Source organism: Rhinoraja longicauda, chromosome 28 (genome assembly GCF_053455715.1).
Source record: "Rhinoraja longicauda isolate Sanriku21f chromosome 28, sRhiLon1.1, whole genome shotgun sequence".
NCBI lineage: Eukaryota > Metazoa > Chordata > Chondrichthyes > Rajiformes > Arhynchobatidae > Rhinoraja > Rhinoraja longicauda.
Genome location: NC_135980.1, coordinates 18,769,812 through 18,797,366, shown reverse-complemented (window position 1 = coordinate 18,797,366; position 27,555 = coordinate 18,769,812). Strand labels below are relative to the sequence as shown.

Here is a 27,555-nt window from a genome sequence, read left to right as displayed (position 1 = left end):
TGACATATTGGGACTTTCTAAAGCTGAGTACATCCTGCATGGTGAGTTTGTCTGGAAGCCCCAAATTAATGTTATTTAAATCTAAAAGATGTATTTGAATCAGAAATGTCAGTACTAACTGACAAGATCCAAATCGGCTCTTGATTGTGACAATATGTGAGGAAATCCACTCCTCAGAGTTTACTTGGCATATAAATGAGAAACAAAGTAGAACAATGAAACTTATTTGCTACAAGTACATTAGATACAAAAAAATGTACAATAAATCATCTATCATTCTAAGTAAACTAAACCATGATAGTGAAAAAGCGAGACAATGAAAGAGTGTTTATTTGTCATACCCACCACAATTGAAGCAAAACAATGAAACTCTTATATGTAACAGGTATATTAGATGCAAAATAATATTTACAATAATTTATCAGTTATTGTAGATAAACTAGTCCATGACTTGTGCAAACACCATATTATGAAAGGGAGAGGAGAATTTTCTTACTATGACTTGCTATTTAGTATTATTTAATATATGCATGCTCTTTGAACATTGATATAGGTTTGCATTCATGTTATCTTGGAATTTTCAAATAAATAATTATTTCCTTACCGGAAAGATGCAGACTGACACCTTGAAAATGTTGAATTTACTCCGCTATTGGCAAACAGATTATTCAACTGTTGGAAATTAAAATTTTCATTTTAGTATGTAAAGTGTAATTAAATGTAATATTCTCTATCCTAATCATAAATATTATGTTTACCTCGTTAATAATGTTTGCTGATTCGATCATGTATAATGGGGAACTGAGATTTTGGAGACTTGGTGTGAATGGCAGGTTGAGCACATTGAAGGTGACGTTGAATGGTCTCCTCTGAACTTCATCTGGTTTTACCGTAGCAGGTACTATCGGGGGTTCCACTACAACAGAAAGAGATACAAAGCAAAATGAGGTTAAAAGTTTTCACACTGTCCTTAATACAATCAGTCTGAAAAAAAGTCCCCACCCGAAACGTCACCTATCCATTTTCTCCAGAGATGCTGCTTGACCCACTGAGTTTCTTCAGCACTTTGTGTCTGTTTTACTTAAAAGATTTAACCTTGTTCAAGGTGGTGACAAATCATCAAGACAAAGCCAAATTAAGGGGATCTTTCTAGGTGTACAACATGCATTTCAAAAGTTGGACAAGTTCGAACCTTGCCCAGTGAAGAATAACTTTCCTAAACTGTCATGAGTTCCAATTTGTCTGAGTCTCCTACAATCCCAGCAATGCATTGATTTTACTGGGGAAACATACAGAACACCCGCTTTTCGTTCCATTCAAAATGGTTTCTATGGCAGCCCGTAGTCTCTGTAAAATAAGGGGCAGCTTTTTTAATGAATCAGGGATTCAGGGTCAATTGTATGGTGCATTCCTCCAACTTGGCAGTGTGGTGGGGAAGGGGACGGGGGGGACGGGGAGGTGGAGGACTGGAGGGTCCGGGGGATGGAGGGAGGGGGGGTGGAGGGAGACCCGCGGTGGAGCATGGTTAGTGCTGATGCTTAATTGCTCTAGAGCCCAGGTTTGATCCAGTATTGTATATTTGTAAACCGTCGGGATATTTAAAATGATATGAAAATATTGAATGATTTCATACAAATGTGACCTCCAGACAAAATCCCAAGACAATTGGCAGAATCTCTCTATCAATCGATTGCACTTTATGCTTACCTGTGATAGGGTTAGGTGCTTCACTGGAGGTTACTGTTGCCGCTGAGCTTGATCCCTGTAAACTGGTCGATGTTTGAATGGACCTGGAGGATGTTTCAGTTGTTTCTAGAATATGGGAGATTTCATTTTGAGACAAGTTGAATGATGGGATGGTAACATACAAAAATGCATTGAGCTGCAATTGCAGTTTAGTGTTGCTAGGTGATAGTTGGTTGAATAGTCTGGTAAACTTCCAAATAAATGGAAGTATACTTGCAGATCTCGAGTGGCACATTGGAGCAGTTAGCAGAGTTCCAGCCTCGAAGTGCCAGAGACCTGGGTTTGATCCCGACCTCAGGTAACGTCTGTGTGGAGTTTGCACGTTTTCTCTGTGACTGTTGGTTTCCTCTGAATGCTCCGGTTAGTCCCATATCCCAAAGATGTGCAGGTTTGTAGGTTAATTAGATTTTATAAATTGCCCCGAGTGTGTAGAGAGTGGATGAGAACGTGGGATAACACAATAGTGTGAAAGCGTGGTCGATGGTAAGTGTGGACTTGGTGGGCCGAAGAGACTAGATGTATGCTGGAAAGAAAACTAAATAAAACTATTGTCCACAGTGTTAAGTTGTTGGAGTAATTATGCTTCTTATTCATAGGATGTGTAATGAACAGATATTATTTCCCATCACTGTAATTTAAAGACTGACTGATAAATGTAGAAATTCAATAGTCTGTAATTGCAGTTTTGCATTACTTGGAAGTAATTTGTTTAATGTTCGAGTGGTTTCTGGAATAGGGGGGATTTCATGTTGAGATACATTTAAATGAGATAATTTGTTGAATACTGTTGGAAATTCAAAAGTAGTTGTGAATGTTATCAGCAGCGATTCTGAAAGAAGATATCCCAACACAACATTAACTATGTTCAGTTGTTTCCAGTAAAAGATTTCAGATTTACAAGAGATTGACATCTTGAATTACACTTGGACACAGCACTTACCGCTGGTTGCAGTTGGTTTTGCAGTGGAGGCAATTCTTATTGCCGTTGATGTGGTGGCTGTTGTCATGTTTATTATCATTGTAGTTGCCTCCGTACTTGTAGATGGTACAGTAGTTTCTAGAATAAGGAATATTTTATGTTGAAACAAATTGAATCAAAGGAACGGAAAATGCAGAAATGCATTTTTGTGCATTTGCTGTTAGTGTTGCCAGTGGATAATTTGTTCAGTACACTGGTAAGTACGGCCCTATGACCTTTTTAACAACTGGAAGTATTAAATGACTTTCTATTATTGTCATTGCTGTTATTGAAGGGAAATAAACAATACAATACAATACAATATCTTTATTGTCATTGTACAAGTACAACGAGATTAAAAATGCCACTTCCATATCGATGCTAGTAAATAAATAAAACACGGCAAAAACAAAATCAACAAAAGGAGGGGAATAAAAAGGAAACAAGGTAAAGTGCAAAAAAGGTTCAAGCAGGATCAGTTGTGCCAGATGACCATGGGGGCAGAGACAGATTATGGGGGGCTCTCAGCAAGTCCGATTCAGAGCAGCTATAGCTCTAGGAATAAAGCTGTTTCTTAGTCTGGAGGTGTGGGTGTAGAAGGCCTTGTAACATCTGCCAGATGGAAGTAGTTCAAACAGACGGTGTGTGGAGCCCTTGTAGATGCTGGTGGCTTTCCTGAGGCAGTGTGCGTTGTAGATGTCCTCCAGGGCTGGTAGCTGTATCCCAATGATCCTATGCGCCCTGCTGATGACCCACTGAAGAACTCTCCTATCCGCTGCCGTGCAGCTGAGATACCACCCATGGATGCTGTATGTCAGTATGCTCTCTGTGGTGCAACGGTAGAAGGTCATCAGTAACTGTTGGGGCAGACCGGCCTTTTTCAGCGTTCTCAGGAAAAACAGCCATTGCTGTGCTTTCTTGCCTAGCGCAGTGGTGTTGGTGGACCATGTGAGGTCCTCTTAAATATGTGTGCCCAGAAACCTGAAGTTGGTCACTCTCATCACTCTGTCCCTGTTGATGAAGACTGGAGCGTATTCCGCATTCTGTGACCTTGTAAAGTTGATAATTAGCTTCTTGGTCTTAGTTGTGTTTAGGAACAGGTTGTTCTCTGAGCACCAGCTCACCAGGTTCTGCACCTCCGCTCTGTAGGCTGATTCATTGCCGTTGGAGATCAGCCCGATCACCGTTGTGTCATCCGCAAATTTGACGATCGTGTTGGTGGCGAATGCAGGAACACAGTCATGTGTGGAGATGGAATAGAGGATGGGGCTCAATACATAACCCTGTGGTGTCCTACTCAGACATTATCTAACATATTTGACTCACCAGTGGTTATAAGTAGTGTGGTCGTGAAGGTGGTGCATCTCTTTGTAGCAACATGATAATTATTGGAATATTCTGGGAAGTAGGCTGCATGTGTTTGCAAGAGACCATAGAATTTGGAAACATAATGTGTGTTGTTTTTGACAAAAGATATGCCAGCAGCATAGGTCATGGAATATTTTTGTCAAATACATGTTTACTTATTCTATTGGTACAGTGGATTCTGGAAAGGTGCAGATTTGCGGTTCAGCTAAATTTAAAGACTGGAATCTTAAGAGCAGAAAATGCATTGAATTGAAATTTAGCATCTTTTTGGATCATCATGATAATTTGTGGAATATTCTGGCAATTAGGCCGCAATAGACCAAAGGATTTGGAAAAATCTTCTGTGGTGTTTTTGAAGATATGCCAACTGCATATGCCGTGGAACACACATGACCAATCCATGTTAACTTGCTCTATTTCTAATGATTCTTATACACAAGATGTGTAACAAACAGAATTATTTACCATTACTCTAACATATTCGACTCACCAGTGCTTATAAGTGGTGTGGTTGTGAAGGTGGTGGTAGCTTCTGTTGTAGATGTACTGGTGCTGCCTGTAGTTGTTTCTATTGTTGTTGTTGTGGGAACTGATATGGTGCTTGATGCTGTTGCAGTTGACTCTGTACTTGTAGATGGTACAGTGGTTTCTGGAAAGGTGGAGATTTTAGGTTCAGTTAAGTTTAACGACTGGAATCTTCATTGTAGAAAATCCATCGAACTACAATTTGGTAATTTTTGTATCAGCCAGATAATGAGTTAAATAATGAGTGAAGCAGACTGCATGCAATTTTTTAAGAGTAAATAATTTGGAAATATCAGCTGTTATGTATTTGACAGAAGATATTACCAACGGAAGTAGGCCACATGTGTTTTTAAGCCACCAAAGAATTTCGAAACATCACGTGTACTGCTTTTGACTGAAGATATGCCAGAAGCATATGTCATGGAATATATATGGTGAAAACATGTTAACTTATTCTATTGGTACAGTGGTTTCTGGAAAAGTGGAGATTTTAGTTTCAGGTAAATTTAAAGACTGGTATCTTAAGGGAGGAAAATGCAGTGAATTGCAATTTTGCATCTTTTCGTATCGACGTGATAATTTACATTGAACTATAATTTTGCATTTTTTGTATCAACGTAATAATTTGTTGAATATTCTGGGAAGTGGGCCTCGTATTTTCAAGAGACCAAACAATTTGGAAAAATCCTCTGTGGTGTTTTTTTCTGACAGAAGGTATGCCAACAGCATATGCCATGGAACACACATGGCCAATACATGTTACCTTGTACTATTTGTAACGATTTTTATTCACTGGACGTGTAAGGAACAGATTTATTTTGCATTACTCTGGCATACAGGACTCACCAGTGGTCGGAGGTTGTGTGGTTGTGAAGCTGGTGGCAGCTTCTGTTGTAGATGCACTGGTGGTGCCTTGAGTTGTTTCTATTGACGTTGTTATGGGAACTGATGTTGTGCGTGATGCTGTTGTAGTTGCCTCTGTACTTGTGGATGGTACAGTGGTTTCTGGAAAGGTGGAGATTTTTGGTTCAGAAAAATTTAAAGACTGGAATCTTAAGTGCAGAAAATGTTTTGCATTGCTATTTTGCATCTTTTTGTATCAACGTGATAATTTATGGAATATTCTGGGAAATAGGCCGCATGTGTTTTTAAGACACCTGAGTATTTGGAAACATCATGTGGGCTGTTTTTGACAAAAGATTTGCCAACAGCAAATGTCATGGTACAAATAAATAGCCAATCTATGTTAACTTGTTATATTTGTCATGATGCTTATTCACAGAATGTGTGAAGAACAGATTTATTTTGCATCACTCTGGCATACCGGACTTCACAATGGATGTCAGTGGTGTGGTCGTGAAAGTGGCGGTAGCTTCTGTTGTGGAAGCACTGGTGCTGCCTGTGGTTGTTTCTATTGTCGTTGATGTGGGAACGGATGTCGTGCTTGACGCTATTGTGGTTGCCTCTGTACCTGTGGATGGTGCAGTGGTTTCTGGAAAGGTGGACATTTTTGGTTCAGATAAATTTAAAGACTTATCTTAAGAGCAGAAAATGCATTGAATTGCAATCTAGCATTCCGGGACGGAGGGCTCATGTGTGGTCAAGGGAACAAAAAATTTGGAAACATCATGTGTGTTGTTTTTGACGGAAGATATGCTAGCAACATGTATCATGGAATATACAGGCGAATGCATGTGATTTTTTTTATATTTAGAAAGATTCTTATTCACAGGATGTGTAAGGAACAGATTCATTTTGCATTACTCTGGAATAAAGGACTCACCACTGGTCGAAGGTTGTGTGGTTGTGAAGGTTGTGGTAGCTTCTATTGTAGATGCAGTGGTGCTGCCTAGAGTTGTTTCTATTATCGTTGTTGTGGGAACTGATGTTGTGCTTGATGCCATTGTAGTTGCCTCTGTACTTCTGGCTGGTACAGCGGTTTCTGGAAAGGTGGAGATTTTAGTTTCAGGTAAAATTAATGCTTGGAATCTTAAGTGCAGAAAATGCATTGCATTGCAATTTTGCATCTTTTTGTATCAACGTGTTGATTTATGGAATATTCTGTGTTGTATGCCGCATGTGTTTTCAAGACACCTGAGAATTTGGAAACATCATGTGTGCTGTTTTTGACAGAAGATTTGCCAACAGTAAAGGTCATGGTATATATATATATTGAGCCAATCCAAGTTAACTTGATATATTTGTGATGATTCTTATTCACAAGATGTGTAATGAAGAGATATATTTTGTGTCACTCTGGCATACCGGACTTACCAATGGTTGTAAGTGCTGTGATCATGAAAGTGGTGGTAGCTTCTGTTGTAGATGCACTGGTGCTGCCTGTGGTTGTTTCTATTGTCGTTGATGTGGGAATGGATGTCGTGCTTGATGCTATTGTAGTTGCCTCTGTACTTGTGGAGGGTGCAGTGGTTTCTGGAAAGGTGGAGATTTTTGATTCAGATAAATTAAAAGACTGGAATCTTTAGGGGAGAAAATACATTGAACTACAATTTTGCATTTTTTGGCTCAATGTCAGAATTCGTTGAATATTCTGGGAGGTAGCGTCATGTGTTTTCAAGAGACCAAAGAATTTGGAAAGTATTTATTCACAAAATGCTAGAGTAACTCAGCAGGTCAGGCAGCATCTCGGGAGAGAAGGAATGGGTGACGTTTCGGGTCGAGACCCTTCTTTGACCCGAAACGTCACCCATTCCTTCTCTACCGAGAAGCTGCCTGACCTGCTGAGTTACTCCAGCATTTTGTGAATAAATACCTTCGATTTGTACCAGCATCTGCAGTTATTTTCTTATGAAGAATATGGAAACATCATCTGTGGTGTTCCAAGGACAAATGCCATGGAACACACATGATAAATCCATGTTAACTTGTTCTATTTGTTATGTTTTTTATTAACTGGATGTGTAAGGAACAGATTTATTTTGCATTACTCTGACAAAAACGACTCACCAGTGGTCGTAGGTTGTGTGGTTGTGAAGCTGGTGGTAGCTTCCGTTGTAGATGCACTGGTGGTGCCTGTAGTTGTTTCTATTGCCGTTGTTGTGGGAACTGATGTTGTGCTAGATGCTATTGTAGTTGCCTCTGTACTTGTGGGTGTTACAGAGGTTTCTGGAAAGGAGAGATTTTTGGTTTGTAATTTTAAGGACTGGAATCTTAAGAGCAGAAAATGCATTGAATTGCAATTTAGAATCTTTTTGGATCAGCCTGATAGGGCGATGAATATTCTAGGAAGCAGGCCAATCCATGTTAACCTGTTCTATTTGTAATGATTCTTATTCCCAGGATAATTAAGCAACAGATTTATTTTACATTACACTGGCATACCAGACTCACCAGTGGTCATAGGTTGTGTGGTTGTGAAGCTAGTGGGAGCTTCTGTTGTTGATGCAATGGTGATGCCTGTGGTTGTTTCTATTGTCGTTGATGTGGGAACTGATGTGGTGCTTGAAGCTGTTGTAGCTTCTTGTGTACTTGTAGGTGGTACCGTGGTTTCTGGAAGTTGGAGAATTTTGGTTCAGGCAAATTTAAAGACTGGTAACTTCAGGGAAGAAAATGCATTGAACTACAATTTTGCCTTTTTGGTATCAAATTGATAATTTTCTTGAATATTCCGGGACGTCGGGCTCATTTCAAGGGAAAAAAAAATTGGAAACATCATATGTGCTGTTTTTGACGGAAGATATGCTAGCAACATGTTTCATGGAATAGACAGGCGAAGGCATGTGAATTTTTTATATTTCTAAAGATTCCTTCACAGGATGTGTAAGGAACAGATTTATTTTGCATTACTGTGGAAGAAAGGACTCACCACTGGTCGAAGATTGTGTAGTTGTAATGGTTGTGGTTGCTTCTGTTGTAGATGCACTGGTGCTGCCTGTGGTTGTTTCTAATGTTGTTGATGTGGGAACGGATGTCGTGCTTGATGCTATTGTAGTTGCCTCTGTACTTGTGGAGGGTGCAGTGGTTTCTGGAAAGGTGGAGATTTTTGATTCAGATAAATTAAAAGACTGGAATCTTTAGGGGAGAAAATACATTGAACTATAATTTTGCATTTCCTTGTCTCAATGTCAGAATTCGTTGAATATTCTGGGAAGTAGCCTTTTGTGTTTTCAAGAGACCAAATAATTTGGAAACATCATCTGTGGTGTTTTTGATAGATGATTTTCCAACAGCAAATGCCATGGAACACACATGACCAATCCATGTTAACTTGTTCTATTTGTTGTGATTCTTATTAACTGGATGTGGAAGGAACAGATTTATTTTGCATTACTCTGACATAAACGACTCACCAGTGGTCGTAGGTTGTGTGGTTGTGAAGCTAGTGGTAGCTTCCGTTGTAGATGCACTGGTGGTGCCTGTCGTTGTTTCTATTGACGTTGTTGTGGGAACTGATGTTGTGCTAGATGCTATTGTAGTTGCCTCTGTACTTGTGGGTGTTACAGTGGTTTCTGGAAAGGTGAAGATTTTTGGTTGAGGTAATTTTAAAGACTGGAATCTTAAGAGCAGAAAATGCATTGAATTGCAATTTAGAATCTTTTTGGATCAGCCTGATAGGGTGATGAATATTCTGGGAAGTAGGACAATCCATGTTAACTTGTTCTATTTTTAATGATTCTTATTCCCAGGATAAGTAAGCAACAGATTTATTTTACATTACACTGGCATACCAGACTCACCTGTGGCCGTAGGTTGTGTGGTTGTGAAGCTGGTGGGAGCTTCTGTTGTAGATGCACTGGTGGTGCCTGTAGTTGTTTCTATTGTCGTTGATGTGGGAAATGATGTGGTGCTTGAAGCTGTTGTAGTTTCTTGTGTACTTGTAGGTGTTACAGTGGTTTCTGGAAGTTGGAGAATTTTGGTTCAGGCAAATTTAAAGACTGGTAACTTCAGGGAAGAAAATGCATTGAACTACAATTTTGCCTTTTTTGTATCAATTTGTTAATTTTCTTGAATATTCCGGGACGTAGGGCTCATGTGTTGTCAAGGGAAAAAAAAAATGGAAACATCATATGTGCTGTTTTTGACGGAAGATATGATAGCAACATGTATCATGGAATAGACAGGCGAATGCATGTGAATTTTTTATATTTCTAAAGATTCATTCACAGGATGTGTAAGGAACAGATTTATTTTGCATTACTCTGGAATAAAGGACTCACCACTGGTCGAAGGTTGTGTAGTTGTGATGGTTGTGGTTGCTTCTGTTGTAGATGCACTGGTGCTGCCTGTGGTTGTTTCTATTGTCATTGATGTGGGAACAGATGTCGTGCTTGATGCAATTGTAGTTGCCTCTGTACTTGTGGAGGGTGCAGTGGTTTCTGGAAAGGTGGAGATTTTTGATTCACATAAATTAAAAGACTGGAATCTTTAGGGGAGAAAATACATTGAACTATAATTTAGCATTTCCTTGTCTCAATGTCAGAATTCGTTGAATATTCTGGGAAGTAGCCTTTTGTGTTTTCAAGAGACCAAATAATTTGGAAACATCATCTGTGGTGTTTTTGATAGATGATTTTCCAACAGCAAATGCCATGGAACACACATGACCAATCCATGTTAACTTGTTCTATTTGTTGTGATTCTTATTAACTGGATGTGGAAGGAACAGATTTATTTTGCATTACTCTGACATAAACGACTCACCAGTGGTCGTAGGTTGTGTGGTTGTGAAGCTGGTGGTAGCTTCCGTTGTAGATGCACTGGTGGTGCCTGTAGTTGTTTCTATTGCCGTTGTTGTGGGCACTGATGTTGTGCTAGAGGCTATTGTAGTTGCCTCTGTACTTGTGGGTGTTACAATGGTTTCTGGAAAGGTGAAGATTTTTGGTTCAGGTAATTTTAAAGACTGGAATCTTAAGAGCAGAAAATGCATTGAATTGCAATTTAGAATCTTTTTGGATCAGCCTGATAGGGTGATGAATATTCTGGGAAGTAGGACAATCCATGTTAACTTGTTCTATTTTTAATGATTCTTATTCCCAGGATAAGTAAGCAACAGATTTATTTTACATTACACTGGCATACCAGACTCACCTGTGGCCGTAGGTTGTGTGGTTGTGAAGCTGGTGGGAGCTTCTGTTGTAGATGCACTGGTGGTGCCTGTAGTTGTTTCTATTGTCGTTGATGTGGGAAATGATGTGGTGCTTGAAGCTGTTGTAGTTTCTTGTGTACTTGTAGGTGTTACAGTGGTTTCTGGAAATTGGAGAATTTTGGTTCAGGCAAATTTAAAGACTGGTAACTTCAGGGAAGAAAATGCATTGAACTACAATTTTGCCTTTTTTGTATCAATTTGATAATTTTCTTGAATATTCCGGGACGTAGGGCTCATGTGTTGTCAAGGGAAAAAAAAAATGGAAACATCATATGTGCTGTTTTTGACGGAAGATATGCTAGCAACATGTATCATGGAATAGACAGGCGAATGCATGTGAATTTTTTATATTTCTAAAGATTCATTCACAGGATGTGTAAGGAACAGATTTATTTTGCATTACTCTGGAATAAAGGACTCACCACTGGTCGAAGATTGTGTAGTTGTAATGGTTGTGGTTGCTTCTGTTGTAGATGCACTGGTGCTGCCTGTGGTTGTTTCTAATGTTGTTGATGTGGGAACGGATGTCGTGCTTGATGCTATTGTAGTTGCCTCTGTACTTGTGGAGGGTGCAGTGGTTTCTGGAAAGGTGGAGATTTTTGATTCAGATAAATTAAAAGACTGGAATCTTTAGGGGAGAAAATACATTGAACTATAATTTAGCATTTCCTTGTCTCAATGTCAGAATTCGTTGAATATTCTGGGAAGTAGCCTTTTGTGTTTTCAAGAGACCAAATAATTTGGAAACATCATCTGTGGTGTTTTTGATAGATGATTTTCCAACAGCAAATGCCATGGAACACACATGACCAATCCATGTTAACTTGTTCTATTTGTTGTGATTCTTATTAACTGGATGTGGAAGGAACAGATTTATTTTGCATTACTCTGACATAAACGACTCACCAGTGGTCGTAGGTTGTGTGGTTGTGAAGCTGGTGGTAGCTTCCGTTGTAGATGCACTGGTGGTGCCTGTAGTTGTTTCTATTGACGTTGTTGTGGGAACTGATGTTGTGCTAGATGCTATTGTAGTTGCCTCTGGACTTGTGGGTGTTACAGTGGTTTCTGGAAGGGTGAAGATTTTTGGTTCAGGTAATTTTAAAGACTGGAATCTTAAGAGCAGAAAATGCATTGAATTGCAATTTAGAATCTTTTTGGATCAGCCTGATAGGGTGATGAATATTCTGGGAAGTAGGACAATCCATGTTAACTTGTTCTATTTTTAATGATTCTTATTCCCAGGATAAGTAAGCAAAAGATTTATTTTACATTACACTGGCATACCAGACTCACCTGTGGCCGTAGGTTGTGTGGTTGTGAAGCTGGTGGGAGCTTCTGTTGTAGATGCACTGGTGGTGCCTGTAGTTGTTTCTATTGTCGTTGATGTGGGAAATGATGTGGTGCTTGAAGCTGTTGTAGTTTCTTGTGTACTTGTAGGTGTTACAGTGGTTTCTGGAAATTGGAGAATTTTGGTTCAGGCAAATTTAAAGACTGGTAACTTCAGGGAAGAAAATGCATTGAACTACAATTTTGCCTTTTTTGTATCAATTTGATAATTTTCTTGAATATTCCGGGACGTAGGGCTCATGTGTTGTCAAGGGAAAAAAAAAATGGAAACATCATATGTGCTGTTTTTGACGGAAGATATGCTAGCAACATGTATCATGGAATAGACAGGCGAATGCATGTGAATTTTTTATATTTCTAAAGATTCATTCACAGGATGTGTAAGGAACAGATTTATTTTGCATTACTCTGGAATAAAGGACTCACCACTGGTCGAAGGTTGTGTAGTTGTGATGGTTGTGGTTGCTTCTGTTGTAGATGCACTGGTGCTGCCTGTGGTTGTTTCTAATGTTGTTGATGTGGGAACGGATGTCGTGCTTGATGCTATTGTAGTTGCCTCTGTACTTGAGGAGGGTGCAGTGGTTTCTGGAAAGGTGGAGATTTTTGATTCAGATAAATTAAAAGACTGGAATCTTTAGGGGAGAAAATACATTGAACTATAATTTTGCATTTCCTTGTCTCAATGTCAGAATTCATTGAATATTCTGGGAAGTAGCCTTTTGTGTTTTCAAGAGACCAAATAATTTGGAAACATCATCTGTGGTGTTTTTGATAGATGATTTTCCAATAGCAAATGCCATGGAACACACATGACCGATCCATGTTAACTTGTTCTATTTGTTGTGCTTCTTATTAACTGGATGTGGAAGGAACAGATTTATTTTGCATTACTCTGACATAAACGACTCACCAGTGGTCGTAGGTTGTGTGGTTGTGAAGCTGGTGGTAGCTTCCGTTGTAGATGCACTGGTGGTGCCTGTAGTTGTTTCTATTGTCGTTGTTGTGGGAAGTGATGTTGTGCTAGATGCTATTGTAGTTGCCTCTGTACTTGTGGGTGTTACAGTGGTTTCTGGAAAGGTGAATATTTTTGGTTCAGCTAATTTTAAAGACTGGAATCTTAAGAGCAGATAATGCATTGAATTGCAATTTAGAATCTTTTTGGATCAGCCTGATAGGGTGATGAATATTCTGGGCATTAGGACAATCCATGTTAACTTGTTCTATTTTTAATGATTCTTATTCCCAGGATAAGTAAGCAACAGATTTATTTTACATTACACTGGCATACCAGACTCACCTGTGGTCGTAGGTTGTGTGGTTGTGAAGCTGGTGGGAGCTTCTGTTGTTGATGCACTGGTGATGCCTGTGGTTGTTTCTATTGTCGTTGATGTGGGAACTGATGTGGTGCTTGAAGCTGTTGTAGTTTCTTGTGTAGTTGTAGGTGTTACAGTGATTTCTGGAAGTTGGAGAATTTTGGTTCAGGCAAATTTAAAGACTGGTAACTTCAGGGAACAAAATGCATTGAACTACAATTTTGCCTTTTTGGTATCATATTGATAATTTTCTTGAATATTCCGGGACGTAGGGCTCATGTCAAGGGAAAAAAAAATTGGAAACATGATATGTGCTGTTTTTGACGGAAGATATGCTAGCAACATGTTTCATGGAATAGCAGGCGAAGGGATGTGAATTTTTTATATTTCTAAAGATTCATTCACAGGATGTGTAAGGAACAGATTTATTTTGCATTACTCTGGAATAAAGGACTCACCACTGGTCGAAGGTTGTGCAGTTGTGAAGGTTGTGATTGCTTCTGTTGTAGATGCACTGGTGCTGCCTGTGGTTGTTTCTAATGTCGTTGATGTGGGAACGGATGTCGTGCTTGATGCTATTGTAGTTGCCTCTGTACTTGTGGAGGGTGCAGTGGTTTCTGGAAAGGTGGAGATTTTTGATTCAGATAAATTAAAAGACTGGAATCTTTAGGGGAGGAAATACATTGAACTATAATTTTGCATTTCCTTGTCTCAATGTCAGAATTCGTTGAATGTTCTGGGAAGTAGCCTTTTTTGTTTTCAAGAGACCAAATAATTTGGAAACATCATCTGTGGTGTTTTTGATAGATGATTTTCCAACAGCAAATGCCATGGAACACACATGACCAATCCATGTTAACTTGTTCTATTTGTTGTGATTCTTATTAACTTGATGTGGAAGGAACAGATTTATTTTGCATTACTCTGACATAAACGACTCACCAGTGGTCATAGGTTGTGTGGTTGTGAAGCTGGTGGTAGCTTCCGTTGTAGATGCACTGGTGGTGCCTGTAGTTGTTTCTATTGTTGTTGTTGTGGGAACTGATGTTGTGCTGGATGCTATTGTAGTTGCCTCTGTACTTGTGGGTGTTACAGTGGTTTCTGGAAAGGTGAAGATTTTTGGTTCAGGTAATTTTAAAGACTGGAATCTTAAGAGCAGAAAATGCATTGAATTGCAATTTAGAATCTTTTTGGATCAGCCTGATAGGGTGATGAATATTCTGGGAAGTAGGACAATCCATGTTAACTTGTTCTATTTTTATTGATTCTTATTCCCTGGATAAGTAAGCAACAGGTTTATTTTACATTACACTGGCATACCAGACTCACCAGTGGCCGTAGGTTGTGTGGTTGTGAAGCTGGTGGGAGCTTCTGTTGTTGATGCACTGGTGATGCCTGTGGTTGTTCCTATTGTCGTTGTTGTGGGAACTGATGTGGTGCTTGAAGCTGTTGTAGTTTCTTGTGTAGTTGTAGGTGTTACAGTGGTTTCTGGAAGTTGGAGAATTTTGGTTCAGACAAATTTAAAGACTGGTAACTTCAGGGAAGAAAATGCATTGAACTACAATTTTGCCTTTTTGGTATCAAATTGATAATTTTCTTGAATATTCCGGGACGTAGTGCTCATGTGTTGTCAAGGGAAAAAAAAAATGGAAACATCATATGTGCTGTTTTTGACGGAAGATATGCTAGCAACATGTATCATGGAATAGACAGGCGAATGCATGTGAATTTTTTATATTTCTAAAGATTCATTCACAGGATGTGTAAGGAACAGATTTATTTTGCATTACTCTGGAATAAAGGACTCACCACTGGTCGAAGGTTGTGTAGTTGTGATGGTTGTGGTTGCTTCTGTTGTAGATGCACTGGTGCTGCCTGTGGTTGTTTCTAATGTCGTTGATGTGGGAACGGATGTCGTGCTTGATGCTATTGTAGTTGCCTCTGTACTTGAGGAGGGTGCAGTGGTTTCTGGAAAGGTGGAGATTTTTGATTCAGATAAATTAAAAGACTGTAATCTTTAGGGGAGAAAATACATTGAACTATAATTTTGCATTTCCTTGTCTCAATGTCAGAATTCATTGAATATTCTGGGAAGTAGCCTTTTGTGTTTTCAAGAGACCAAATAATTTGGAAACATCATCTGTGGTGTTTTTGATAGATGATTTTCCAACAGCAAATGCCATGGAACACACATGACCAATCCATGTTAACTTGTTCTATTTGTTGTGCTTCTTATTAACTGGATGTGGAAGGAACAGATTTATTTTGCATTACTCTGACATAAACGACTCACCAGTGGTCGTAGGTTGTGTGGTTGTGAAGCTGGTGGTAGCTTCCGTTGTAGATGCACTGGTGGTGCCTGTAGTTGTTTCTATTGTCGTTGTTGTGGGAACTGATGTTGTGCTAGATGCTATTGTAGTTGCCTCTGTACTTGTGGGTGTTACAGTGGTTTCTGGAAAGGTGAAGATTTTTGGTTCAGGTAATTTTAAAGACTGGAATCTTAAGAGCAGAAAATGCATTGAATTGCAATTTAGAATCTTTATGGATCAGCCTGATAGGGAGATGAATATTCTGGGAAGTAGGACAATCCATGTTAACTTGTTCTATTTTTAATGATTCTTATTCCCAGGATAAGTAAGCAACAGATTTATTTTACATTACACTGGCATAACAGACTCACCTGTGGTCGTAGGTTGTGTGGTTGTGAAGCTGGTGGGAGCTTCTGTTGTAGATGCACTGGTGGTGCCTGTAGTTGTTTCTATTGTCGTTGATGTGGGAACTGATGTGGTGCTTGAAGCTGTTGTAGTTTCTTGTGTACTTGTAGGTGTTACAGTGGTTTCTGGAAGTTGGAGAATTTTGGTTCAGGCAAATTTAAAGACTGGTAACTTCAGGGAAGAAAATGCATTGAACTACAATTTTGCCTTTTTTGTATCAAATTGATAATTTTCTTGAATATTCCGGGACGTAGGGCTCATGTGTAGTCAAGGGAAAAAAAAAATGGAAACATCATATGTGCTGTTTTTGACGGAAGATATGATAGCAACATGTATCATGGAATAGACAGGCGAATGCATGTGAATTTTTTATATTTCTAAAGATTCATTCACAGGATGTGTAAGGAACAGATTTATTTAGCATTACTCTGGAATAAAGGACTCACCACTGGTCGAAGGTTGTGCAGTTGTGAAGGTTGTGATTGCTTCTGTTGTAGATGCACTGGTGCTGCCTGTGGTTGTTTCTATTGTCGTTGATGTGGGAACGGATGTCGTGCTTGATGCTATTGTAGATTCCTCTGTACTTGAGGAGGGTGCAGTGGTTTCTGGAAAGGTGGAGATTTTTGATTCAGACAAATTAAAAGACTGGAATCTTTAGGGGAGAAAATACATTGAACTATAATTTTGCATTTCCTTGTCTCAATGTCAGAATTCGTTGAATATTCTGGGAAGTAGCCTTTTGTGTTTTCAAGAGACCAAATAATTTGGAAACATCATCTGTGGTGTTTTTGATAGATGATTTTCCAACAGCAAATGCCATGGAACACACATGACCAATCCATGTTGTTCTCCACCTATATCCTTCCTTTGTCCCACCCCCGACATCAGTCTGAAGAAGGGTCTCGACCCGAAACGTCACCCATTCCTTCTCTCCCGAGATGCTGCCTGACCTGCTGAGTTACTCCAGCATTTTGTGAATAAATCGATTTGTACCAGCATCTGCAGTTATTTTCTTATACTACATGTTAACTTGTTCTATTTGTTGTGATTCTTATTAACTTGATGTGGAAGGAACAGATTTATTTTGCATTACTCTGACATAAACGACTCACCAGTGGTCGTAGGTTGTGTGGTTGTGAAGCTGGTGGTAGCTTCCGTTGTAGATGCACTGGTGGTGCCTGTAGTTGTTTCTATTGTTGTTGTTGTGGGAACTGATGTTGTGCTAGATGCTATTGTAGTTGCCTCTGTACTTGTGGGTGTTACAGTGGTTTCTGGAAAGGTGAAGATTTTTGGTTCAGGTAATTTTAAAGACTGGAATCTTAAGAGCAGAAAATGCATTGAATTGCAATTTATAATCTTTTTGGATCAGCCTGATAGGGTGATGAATATTCTGGGAAGTAGGACAATCCATGTTAACTTGTTCTATTTTTATTGATTCTTATTCCCTGGATAAGTAAGCAACAGGTTTATTTTACATTACACTGGCATACCAGACTCACCAGTGGCCGTAGGTTGTGTGGTTGTGAAGCTGGTGGGAGCTTGTGTTGTTGATGCACTGGTGATGCCTGTGGTTGTTTCTATTGTCGTTGTTGTGGGAACTGATGTGGTGCTTGAAGCTGTTGTAGTTTCTTGTGTAGTTGTAGGTGTTACAGTGGTTTCTGGAAGTTGGAGAATTTTGGTTCAGGCAAATTTAAAGACTGGTAACTTCAGGGAAGAAAATGCATTGAACTACAATTTTGCCTTTTTGGTATCAATTTGATAATTTTCTTGAATATTCCGGGACGTAGTGCTCATGTGTTGTCAAGGGAAAAAAAAAATGGAAACATCATATGTGCTGTTTTTGACGGAAGATATGCTAGCAACATGTATCATGGAATAGAAAGGCGAATGCATGTGAATTTTTTATATTTCTAAAGATTCATTCACAGGATGTGTAAGGAACAGATTTATTTTGCATTACTCTGGAATAAAGGACTCACCACTGGTCGAAGGTTGTGTAGTTGTAATGGTTGTGGTTGCTTCTGTTGTAGATGCACTGGTGCTGCCTGTGGTTGTTTCTAATGTTGTTGATGTGGGAACGGATGTCGTGCTTGATGCTATTGTAGTTGCCTCTGTACTTGTGGAAGGTGCAGTGGTTTCTGGAAAGGTGGAGATTTTTGATTCAGATAAATTAAAAGACTGGAATCTTTAGGGGAGAAAATACATTGAACTATAATTTTGCATTTCCTTGTCTCAATGTCAGAATTTGTTGAATATTCTGGGAAGTAGCCTTTTGTGTTTTCAAGAGACCAAATAATTTGGAAACATCATCTGTGGTGTTTTTGATGGATGATTTTCCAACAGCAAATGCCATGGAACACACATGACCAATCCATGTTAACTTGTTCTATTTGTTGTGATTCTTATTAACTGGATGTGGAAGGAACAGATTTATTTTGCATTACTCTGACATAAACGACTCACCAGTGGTCGTAGGTTGTGTGGTTGTGAAGCTAGTGGTAGCTTCCGTTGTAGATGCACTGGTGGTGCCTGTAGTTGTTTCTATTGCCGTTGTTGTGGGAACTGATGTTGTGCTAGATGCTATTGTAGTTGCCTCTGTACTTGTGGGTGTTACAGTGGTTTCTGGAAAGGTGAAGATTTTTGGTTCAGGTAATTTTAAAGACTGGAATCTTAAGAGCAGAAAATGCATTGAATTGCAATTTAGAATCTATTTGGATCAGCCTGATAGGGTGATGAATATTCTGGGAAGTAGGACAATCCATGTTAACTTGTTCTATTTTTAATGATTCTTATTCCCAGGATAAGTAAGCAACAGATCTATTTTACATTACACTGGCATACCAGACTCACCTGTGGCCGTAGGTTGTGTGGTTGTGAAGCTGGTGGGAGCTTCTGTTATAGATGCACTGGTGGTGCCTGTAGTTGTTTCTATCGTCGTTGATGTGGGAAATGATGTGGTGCTTGAAGCTGTTGTAGTTTCTTGTGTACTTGTAGGTGTTACAGTGGTTTCTGGAAATTGGAGAATTTTGGTTCAGGCAAATTTAAAGACTGGTAACTTCAGGGAAGAAAATGCATTGAACTACAATTTTGCCTTTTTTGTATCAATTTGATAATTTTCTTGAATATTCCGGGACGTAGGGCTCATGTGTTGTCAAGGGAAAAAAAAAATGGAAACATCATATGTGCTGTTTTTGACGGAAGATATGCTAGCAACATGTATCATGGAATAGACAGGCGAATGCATGTGAATTTTTTATATTTCTAAAGATTCATTCACAGGATGTGTAAGGAACAGATTTATTTTGCATTACTCTGGAATAAAGGACTCACCACTGGTCGAAGGTTGTGTAGTTGTGATGGTTGTGGTTGCTTCTGTTGTAGATGCACTGGTGCTGCCTGTGGTTGTTTCTAATGTTGTTGATGTGGGAACAGATGTCGTGCTTGATGCAATTGTAGTTGCCTCTGTACTTGTGGAGGGTGCAGTGGTTTCTGGAAAGGTGGAGATTTTTGATTCAGATAAATTAAAAGACTGGAATCTTTAGGGGAGAAAATACATTGAACTATAATTTTGCATTTCCTTGTCTCAATGTCAGAATTCGTTGAATATTCTGGGAAGTAGCCTTTTGTGTTTTCAAGAGACGAAATAATTTGGAAACATCATCTGTGGTGTTTTTGATAGATGATTTTCCAACAGCAAATGCCATGGAACACACATGACCGATCCATGTTAACTTGTTCTATTTGTTGTGATTCTTATTAACTGGATGTGGAAGGAACAGATTTATTTTGCATTACTCTGACATAAACGACTCACCAGTGGTCGTAGGTTGTGTGGTTGTGAAGCTGGTGGTAGCTTCCGTTGTAGATGCACTGGTGGTGCCTGTAGTTGTTTCTATTGTCGTTGTTGTGGGAACTGATGTTGTGCTAGATGCTATTGTAGTTGCCTCTGTACTTGTGGGTGTTACAGTGGTTTCTGGAAAGGTGAAGATTTTTGGTTCAGGTAGTTTTAAAGACTGGAATCTTAAGAGCAGAAAATGCATTGAATTGCAATTTAGAATCTTTATGGATCAGCCTGATAGGGTGATGAATATTCTGGGCATTAGGACAATCCATGTTAACTTGTTCTATTTTTAATGATTCTTATTCCCAGGATAAGTAAGCAACAGATTTATTTTACATTACACTGGCATACCAGACTCACCTGTGGTCGTAGGTTGTGTGGTTGTGAAGCTGGTGGGAGCTTCTGTTGTAGATGCACTGGTGGTGCCTGTAGTTGTTTCTATTGTCGTTGATGTGGGAACTGATGTGGTGCTTGAAGCTGTTGTAGTTTCTTGTGTACTTGTAGGTGTTACAGTGGTTTCTGGAAGTTGGAGAATTTTGGTTCAGGCAAATTTAAAGACTGGTAACTTCAGGGAAGAAAATGCATTGAACTACAATTTTGCCTTTTTTGTATCAAATTGATAATTTTCTTGAATATTCCGGGACTTAGGGCTCATGTGTTGTCAAGGGAAAAAAAAAATGGAAACATCATATGTGCTGTTTTTGACGGAAGATATGATAGCAACATGTATCATGGAATAGACAGGCGAATGCATGTGAATTTTTTATATTTCTAAAGATTCATTCACAGGATGTGTAAGGAACAGATTTATTTTGCATTACTCTGGAATAAAGGACTCACCACTGGTCGAAGGTTGTGCAGTTGTGAAGGTTGTGGTTGCTTCTGTTGTAGATGCACTGGTGCTGCCTGTGGTTGTTTCTATTGTCGTTGATGTGGGAACGGATGTCGTGCTTGAAGCTATTGTAGATTCCTCTGTACTTGAGGAGGGTGCAGTGGTTTCTGGAAAGGTGGAGATTTTTGATTCAGATAAATTAAAAGACTGGAATCTTTAGGGGAGAAAATACATTGAACTATAATTTTGCATTTCCTTGTCTCAATGTCAGAATTCATTGAATATTCTGGGAAGTAGCCTTTTGTGTTTTCAAGAGACCAAATAATTTGGAAACATCATCTGTGGTGTTTTTGATAGATGATTTTCCAACAGCAAATGCCATGGAACACACATGACCGATCCATGTTAACTTGTTCTATTTATTGTGATTCTTATTAACTGGATGTGGAAGGAACAGATTTATTTTGCATTACTCTGACATAAACGACTCACCAGTGGTCGTAGGTTGTGTGGTTGTGAAGCTGGTGGTAGCTTCCGTTGTAGATGCAATGGTGGTGCCTGTAGTTGTTTCTATTGTCGTTGTTGTGGGAAGTGATGTTGTGCTAGATGCTATTGTAGTTGCCTCTGAACTTGTGGGTGTTACAGTGGTTTCTGGAAAGGTGAAGATTTTTGGTTGAGGTAATTTTAAAGACTGGAATCTTAAGAGCAGAAAATGCATTGAATTGCAATTTAAAATCTTTATGGATCAGCCTGATAGGGTGATGAATATTCTGGGAAGTAGGACAATCCATGTTAACTTGTTCTATTTTTAATGATTCTTATTCCCAGGATAAGTAAGCAACAGATTTATTTTACATTACACTGGCATACCAGACTCACCTGTGGTCGTAGGTTGTGTGGTTGTGAAGCTGGTGGGAGCTTCTGTTGTAGATGCACTGGTGGTGCCTGTAGTTGTTTCTATTGTCGTTGATGTGGGAACTGATGTGGTGCTTGAAGCTGTTGTAGTTTCTTGTGTACTTGTAGGTGTTACAGTGGTTTCTGGAAGTTGGAGAATTTTGGTTCAGGCAAATTTAAAGACTGGTAACTTCAGGGAAGAAAATGCATTGAACTACAATTTTGCCTTTTTTGTATCAAATTGATAATTTTCTTGAATATTCCGGGACGTAGGGCTCATGTGTTGTCAAGGGAAAAAAAAAATGGAAACATCATATGTGCTGTTTTTGACAGAAGATATGCTAGCAACATGTATCATGGAATAGACAGGCGAATGCATGTGAATTTTTTATATTTCTAAAGATTCATTCACAGGATGTGTAAGGAACAGATTTATTTTGCATTACTCTGGAATAAAGGACTCACCACTGGTCGAAGGAACAGATTTATTTTGCATTACTCTGGAATAAAGGACTCACCACTGGTCGAAGGTTGTGTAGTTGTGATGGTTGTGGTTGCTTCTGTTGTAGATGCACTGGTGCTGCCTGTGGTTGTTTCTAATGTTGTTGATGTGGGAACGGATGTCGTGCTTGATGCTATTGTAGTTGCCTCTGTACTTGTGGAGGGTGCAGTGGTTTCTGGAAAGGTGGAGATTTTTGATTCAGGTAAATTAAAAGACTGGAATCTTTAGGGGAGAAAATACATTGAACTATAATTTTGCATTTCCTTGTCTCAATGTCAGAATTTGTTGAATATTCTGGGAAGTAGCCTTTTGTGTTTTCAAGAGACCAAATAATTTGGAAACATCATCTGTGGTGTTTTTGATAGATGATTTTCCAACAGCAAATGCCATGGAACACACATGACCGATCCATATTAACTTGTTCTATTTGTTGTGATTCTTATTAACTGGATGTGGAAGGAACAGATTTATTTTGCATTACTCTGACATAAACGACTCACCAGTGGTCGTAGGTTGTGTGGTTGTGAAGCTGGTGGTAGCTTCCGTTGTAGATGCACTGGTGGTGCCTGTAGTTGTTTCTATTGCCGTTTTTGTGGGAACTGATGTTGTGCTTGATGCTATTGTAGTTGCCTCTGTACTTGTGGGTGTTACAGTGGTTTCTGGAAGTTGGAGAATTTTGGTTCAGGCAAATTTAAAGACTGGTAACTTCAGGGAAGAAAATGCATTGAACTACAATTTTGCCTTTTTTGTATCAAATTGATAATTTTCTTGAATATTCCGGGACGTAGGGCTCATGTGTTGTCAAGGGAAAAAAAAAATGGAAAGATCATATGTGCTGTTTTTGACGGAAGATATGCTAGCAACATGTATCATGGAATAGACAGGCGAATGCATGTGAATTTTTTATATTTCTAAAGATTCATTCACAGGATGTGTAAGGAACAGATTTATTTTGCATTACTCTGGAATAAAGGACTCACCACTGGTCGAAGGAACAGATTTATTTTGCATTACTCTGGAATAAAGGACTCACCACTGGTCGAAGGTTGTGTAGTTGTGATGGTTGTGGTTGCTTCTGTTGTAGATGCACTGGTGCTGCCTGTGGTTGTTTCTAATGTTGTTGATGTGGGAACGGATGTCGTGCTTGATGCTATTGTAGTTGCCTCTGTACTTGTGGAGGGTGCAGTGGTTTCTGGAAAGGTGGAGATTTTTGATTCAGATAAATTAAAAGACTGGAATCTTTAGGGGAGAAAATACATTGAACTATAATTTTGCATTTCCTTGTCTCAATGTCAGAATTCATTGAATATTCTGGGAAGTAGCCTTTTGTGTTTTCAAGAGACCAAATAATTTGGAAACATCATCTGTGCTGTTTTTGATAGATGATTTTCCAACAGCAAATGCCATGGAACACACATGACCGATCCATGTTAACTTGTTCTATTTGTTGTGATTTTTATTAACTGAATGTGGAAGGAACAGATTTATTTTGCATTACTCTGACATAAACGACTCACCAGTGGTCGTAGGTTGTGTGGTTGTGAAGCTGGTGGTAGCTTCCGTTGTAGATGCACTGGTGGTGCCTGTAGTTGTTTCTATTGTCGTTGTTGTGGGAAGTGATGTTGTGCTAGATGCTATTGTAGTTGCCTCTGTTCTTGTGGGTGTTACAGTGGTTTCTGGAACGGTGAAGATTTTTGGTTGAGGTAATTTAAAAGACTGGAATCTTAAGAGCAGAAAATGCATTGAATTGCAATTTAGAATCTTTATAGATCAGCCTGATAGGGTGATGAATATTCTGGGAAGTAGGACAATCCATGTTAACTTGTTCTATTTTTAATGATTCTTATTCCCAGGATAAGTAAGCAACAGATTTATTTTACATTACACTGGCATATCAGACTCACCTGTGGTCGTAGGTTGTGTGGTTGTGAAGCTGGTGGGAGATTCTGTTGTAGATGCACTGGTGGTGCCTGTAGTTGTTTCTATTGTCGTTGATGTGGGAGCTGATGTGGTGCTTGAAGCTGTTGTAGTTTCTTGTGTACTTGTAGGTGTTACAGTGGTTTCTGGAAGTTGGAGAATTTTGGTTCAGGCAAATTTAAAGACTGGTAACTTCAGGGAAGAAAATGCATTGAACTACAATTTTGCCTTTTTTGTATCAAATTGATAATTTTCTTGAATATTCCGGGACTTAGGGCTCATGTGTTGTCAAGGGAAAAAAAAAATGGAAACATCATATGTGCTGTTTTTGACGGAAGATATGATAGCAACATGTATCATGGAATAGACAGGCGAATGCATGTGAATTTTTTATATTTCTAAAGATTCATTCACAGGATGTGTAAGGAACAGATTTATTTTGCATTACTCTGGAATAAAGGACTCACCACTGGTCGAAGGTTGTGCAGTTGTGAAGGTTGTGGTTGCTTCTGTTGTAGATGCACTGGTGCTGCCTGTGGTTGTTTCTATTGTCGTTGATGTGGGAACGGATGTCGTGCTTGAAGCTATTGTAGATTCCTCTGTACTTGAGGAGGGTGCAGTGGTTTCTGGAAAGGTGGAGATTTTTGATTCAGATAAATTAAAAGACTGGAATCTTTAGGGGAGAAAATACATTGAACTATAATTTTGCATTTCCTTGTCTCAATGTCAGAATTCATTGAATATTCTGGGAAGTAGCCTTTTGTGTTTTCAAGAGACCAAATAATTTGGAAACATCATCTGTGGTGTTTTTGATAGATGATTTTCCAACAGCAAATGCCATGGAACACACATGACCGATCCATGTTAACTTGTTCTATTTATTGTGATTCTTATTAACTGGATGTGGAAGGAACAGATTTATTTTGCATTACTCTGACATAAACGACTCACCAGTGGTCGTAGGTTGTGTGGTTGTGAAGCTGGTGGTAGCTTCCGTTGTAGATGCAATGGTGGTGCCTGTAGTTGTTTCTATTGTCGTTGTTGTGGGAAGTGATGTTGTGCTAGATGCTATTGTAGTTGCCTCTGAACTTGTGGGTGTTACAGTGGTTTCTGGAAAGGTGAAGATTTTTGGTTGAGGTAATTTTAAAGACTGGAATCTTAAGAGCAGAAAATGCATTGAATTGCAATTTAAAATCTTTATGGATCAGCCTGATAGGGTGATGAATATTCTGGGAAGTAGGACAATCCATGTTAACTTGTTCTATTTTTAATGATTCTTATTCCCAGGATAAGTAAGCAAAAGATTTATTTTACATTACACTGGCATACCAGACTCACCTGTGGTCGTAGGTTGTGTGGTTGTGAAGCTGGTGGGAGCTTCTGTTGTCGATGCACTGGTGGTGCCTGTAGTTGTTTCTATTGTCGTTGATGTGGGAACTGATGTGGTGCTTGAAGCTGTTGTAGTTTCTTGTGTACTTGTAGGTGTTACAGTGGTTTCTGGAAGTTGGAGAATTTTGGTTCAGGCAAATTTAAAGACTGGTAACTTCAGGGAAGAAAATGCATTGAACTACAATTTTGCCTTTTTTGTATCAAATTGATAATTTTCTTGAATATTCCGGGACGTAGGGCTCATGTGTTGTCAAGGGAAAAAAAAAATGGAAACATCATATGTGCTGTTTTTGACGGAAGATATGCTAGCAACATGTATCATGGAATAGACAGGCGAATGCATGTGAATTTTTTATATTTCTAAAGATTCATTCACAGGATGTGTAAGGAACAGATTTATTTTGCATTACTCTGGAATAAAGGACTAACCACTGGTCGAAGGAACAGATTTATTTTGCATTACTCTGGAATAAAGGACTCACCACTTGTCGAAGGTTGTGTAGTTGTGATGGTTGTGGTTGCTTCTGTTGTAGATGCACTGGTGCTGCCTGTGGTTGTTTCTAATGTTGTTGATGTGGGAACGGATGTCGTGCTTGATGCTATTGTAGTTGCCTCTGTACTTGTGGAGGGTGCAGTGGTTTCTGGAAAGGTGGAGATTTTTGATTCAGATAAATTAAAAGACTGGAATCTTTAGGGGAGAAAATACATTGAACTATAATTTTGCATTTCCTTGTCTCAATGTCAGAATTTGTTGAATATTCTGGGAAGTAGCCTTTTGTGTTTTCAAGAGACCAAATAATTTGGAAACATCATCTGTGGTGTTTTTGATAGATGATTTTCCAACAGCAAATGCCATGAAACACACATGACCGATCCATATTAACTTGTTCTATTTGTTGTGATTCTTATTAACTGGATGTGGAAGGAACAGATTTATTTTGCATTACTCTGACATAAACGACTCACCAGTGGTCGTAGGTTGTGTGGTTGTGAAGCTGGTGGTAGCTTCCGTTGTAGATGCACTGGTGGTGCCTGTAGTTGTTTCTATTGCCGTTTTTGTGGGAACTGATGTTGTGCTTGATGCTATTGTAGTTGCCTCTGTACTTGTGGGTGTTACAGTGGTTTCTGGAAGTTGGAGAATTTTGGTTCAGGCAAATTTAAAGACTGGTAACTTCAGGGAAGAAAATGCATTGAACTACAATTTTGCCTTTTTTGTATCAAATTGATAATTTTCTTGAATATTCCGGGACGTAGGGCTCATGTGTTGTCAAGGGAAAAAAAAAATGGAAACATCATATGTGCTGTTTTTGACGGAAGATATGCTAGCAACATGTATCATGGAATAGACAGGCGAATGCATGTGAATTTTTTATATTTCTAAAGATTCATTCACAGGATGTGTAAGGAACAGATTTATTTTGCATTACTCTGGAATAAAGGACTCACCACTGGTCGAAGGAACAGATTTATTTTGCATTACTCTGGAATAAAGGACTCACCACTGGTCGAAGGTTGTGTCGTTGTGATGGTTGTGGTTGCTTCTGTTGTAGATGCACTGGTGCTGCCTGTGGTTGTTTCTAATGTTGTTGATGTGGGAACGGATGTCGTGCTTGATGCTATTGTAGTTGCCTCTGTACTTGTGGAGGGTGCAGTGGTTTCTGGAAAGGTGGAGATTTTTGATTCAGATAAATTAAAAGACTGGAATCTTTAGGGCAGAAAATACATTGAACTATAATTTTGCATTTCCTTGTCTCAATGTCAGAATTCGTTGAATATTCTGGGAAGTAGCCTTTTGTGTTTTCAAGAGACCAAATAATTTGGAAACATCATCTGTGGTGTTTTTGATAGATGATTTTCCAACAGCAAATGCCATGGAACACACATGACCGATCCATGTTAACTTGTTCTATTTGTTGTGATTCTTATTAACTGGATGTGGAAGGAACAGATTTATTTTGCATTACTCTGACATAAACGACTCACCAGTGGTCGTAGGTTGTGTGGTTGTGAAGCTGGTGGTAGCTTCCGTTGTAGATGCACTGGTGGTGCCTGTAGTTTTTTCTATTGCCGTTTTTGTGGGAACTGATGTTGTGCTTGATGCTA

At 39.0% G+C, this 27,555-nt stretch overlaps 1 protein-coding gene across 1 annotated transcript in view; it reads left to right on the top strand.

Moving 5' to 3' along the window:
• The first annotated feature begins 8,004 nt into the window (after positions 1 to 8,004).
• LOC144607203 (A disintegrin and metalloproteinase with thrombospondin motifs 6-like) overlaps positions 8,005 to 27,555 on the top strand; it is a 188,147-nt gene continuing 168,596 nt past the window's right edge. The window contains exon 1 of the mRNA XM_078423883.1: positions 8,005 to 8,113. Coding sequence (XP_078280009.1) covers positions 8,005 to 8,113 — 109 coding nt within the window. The remainder of the gene's footprint in view (positions 8,114 to 27,555) is intronic.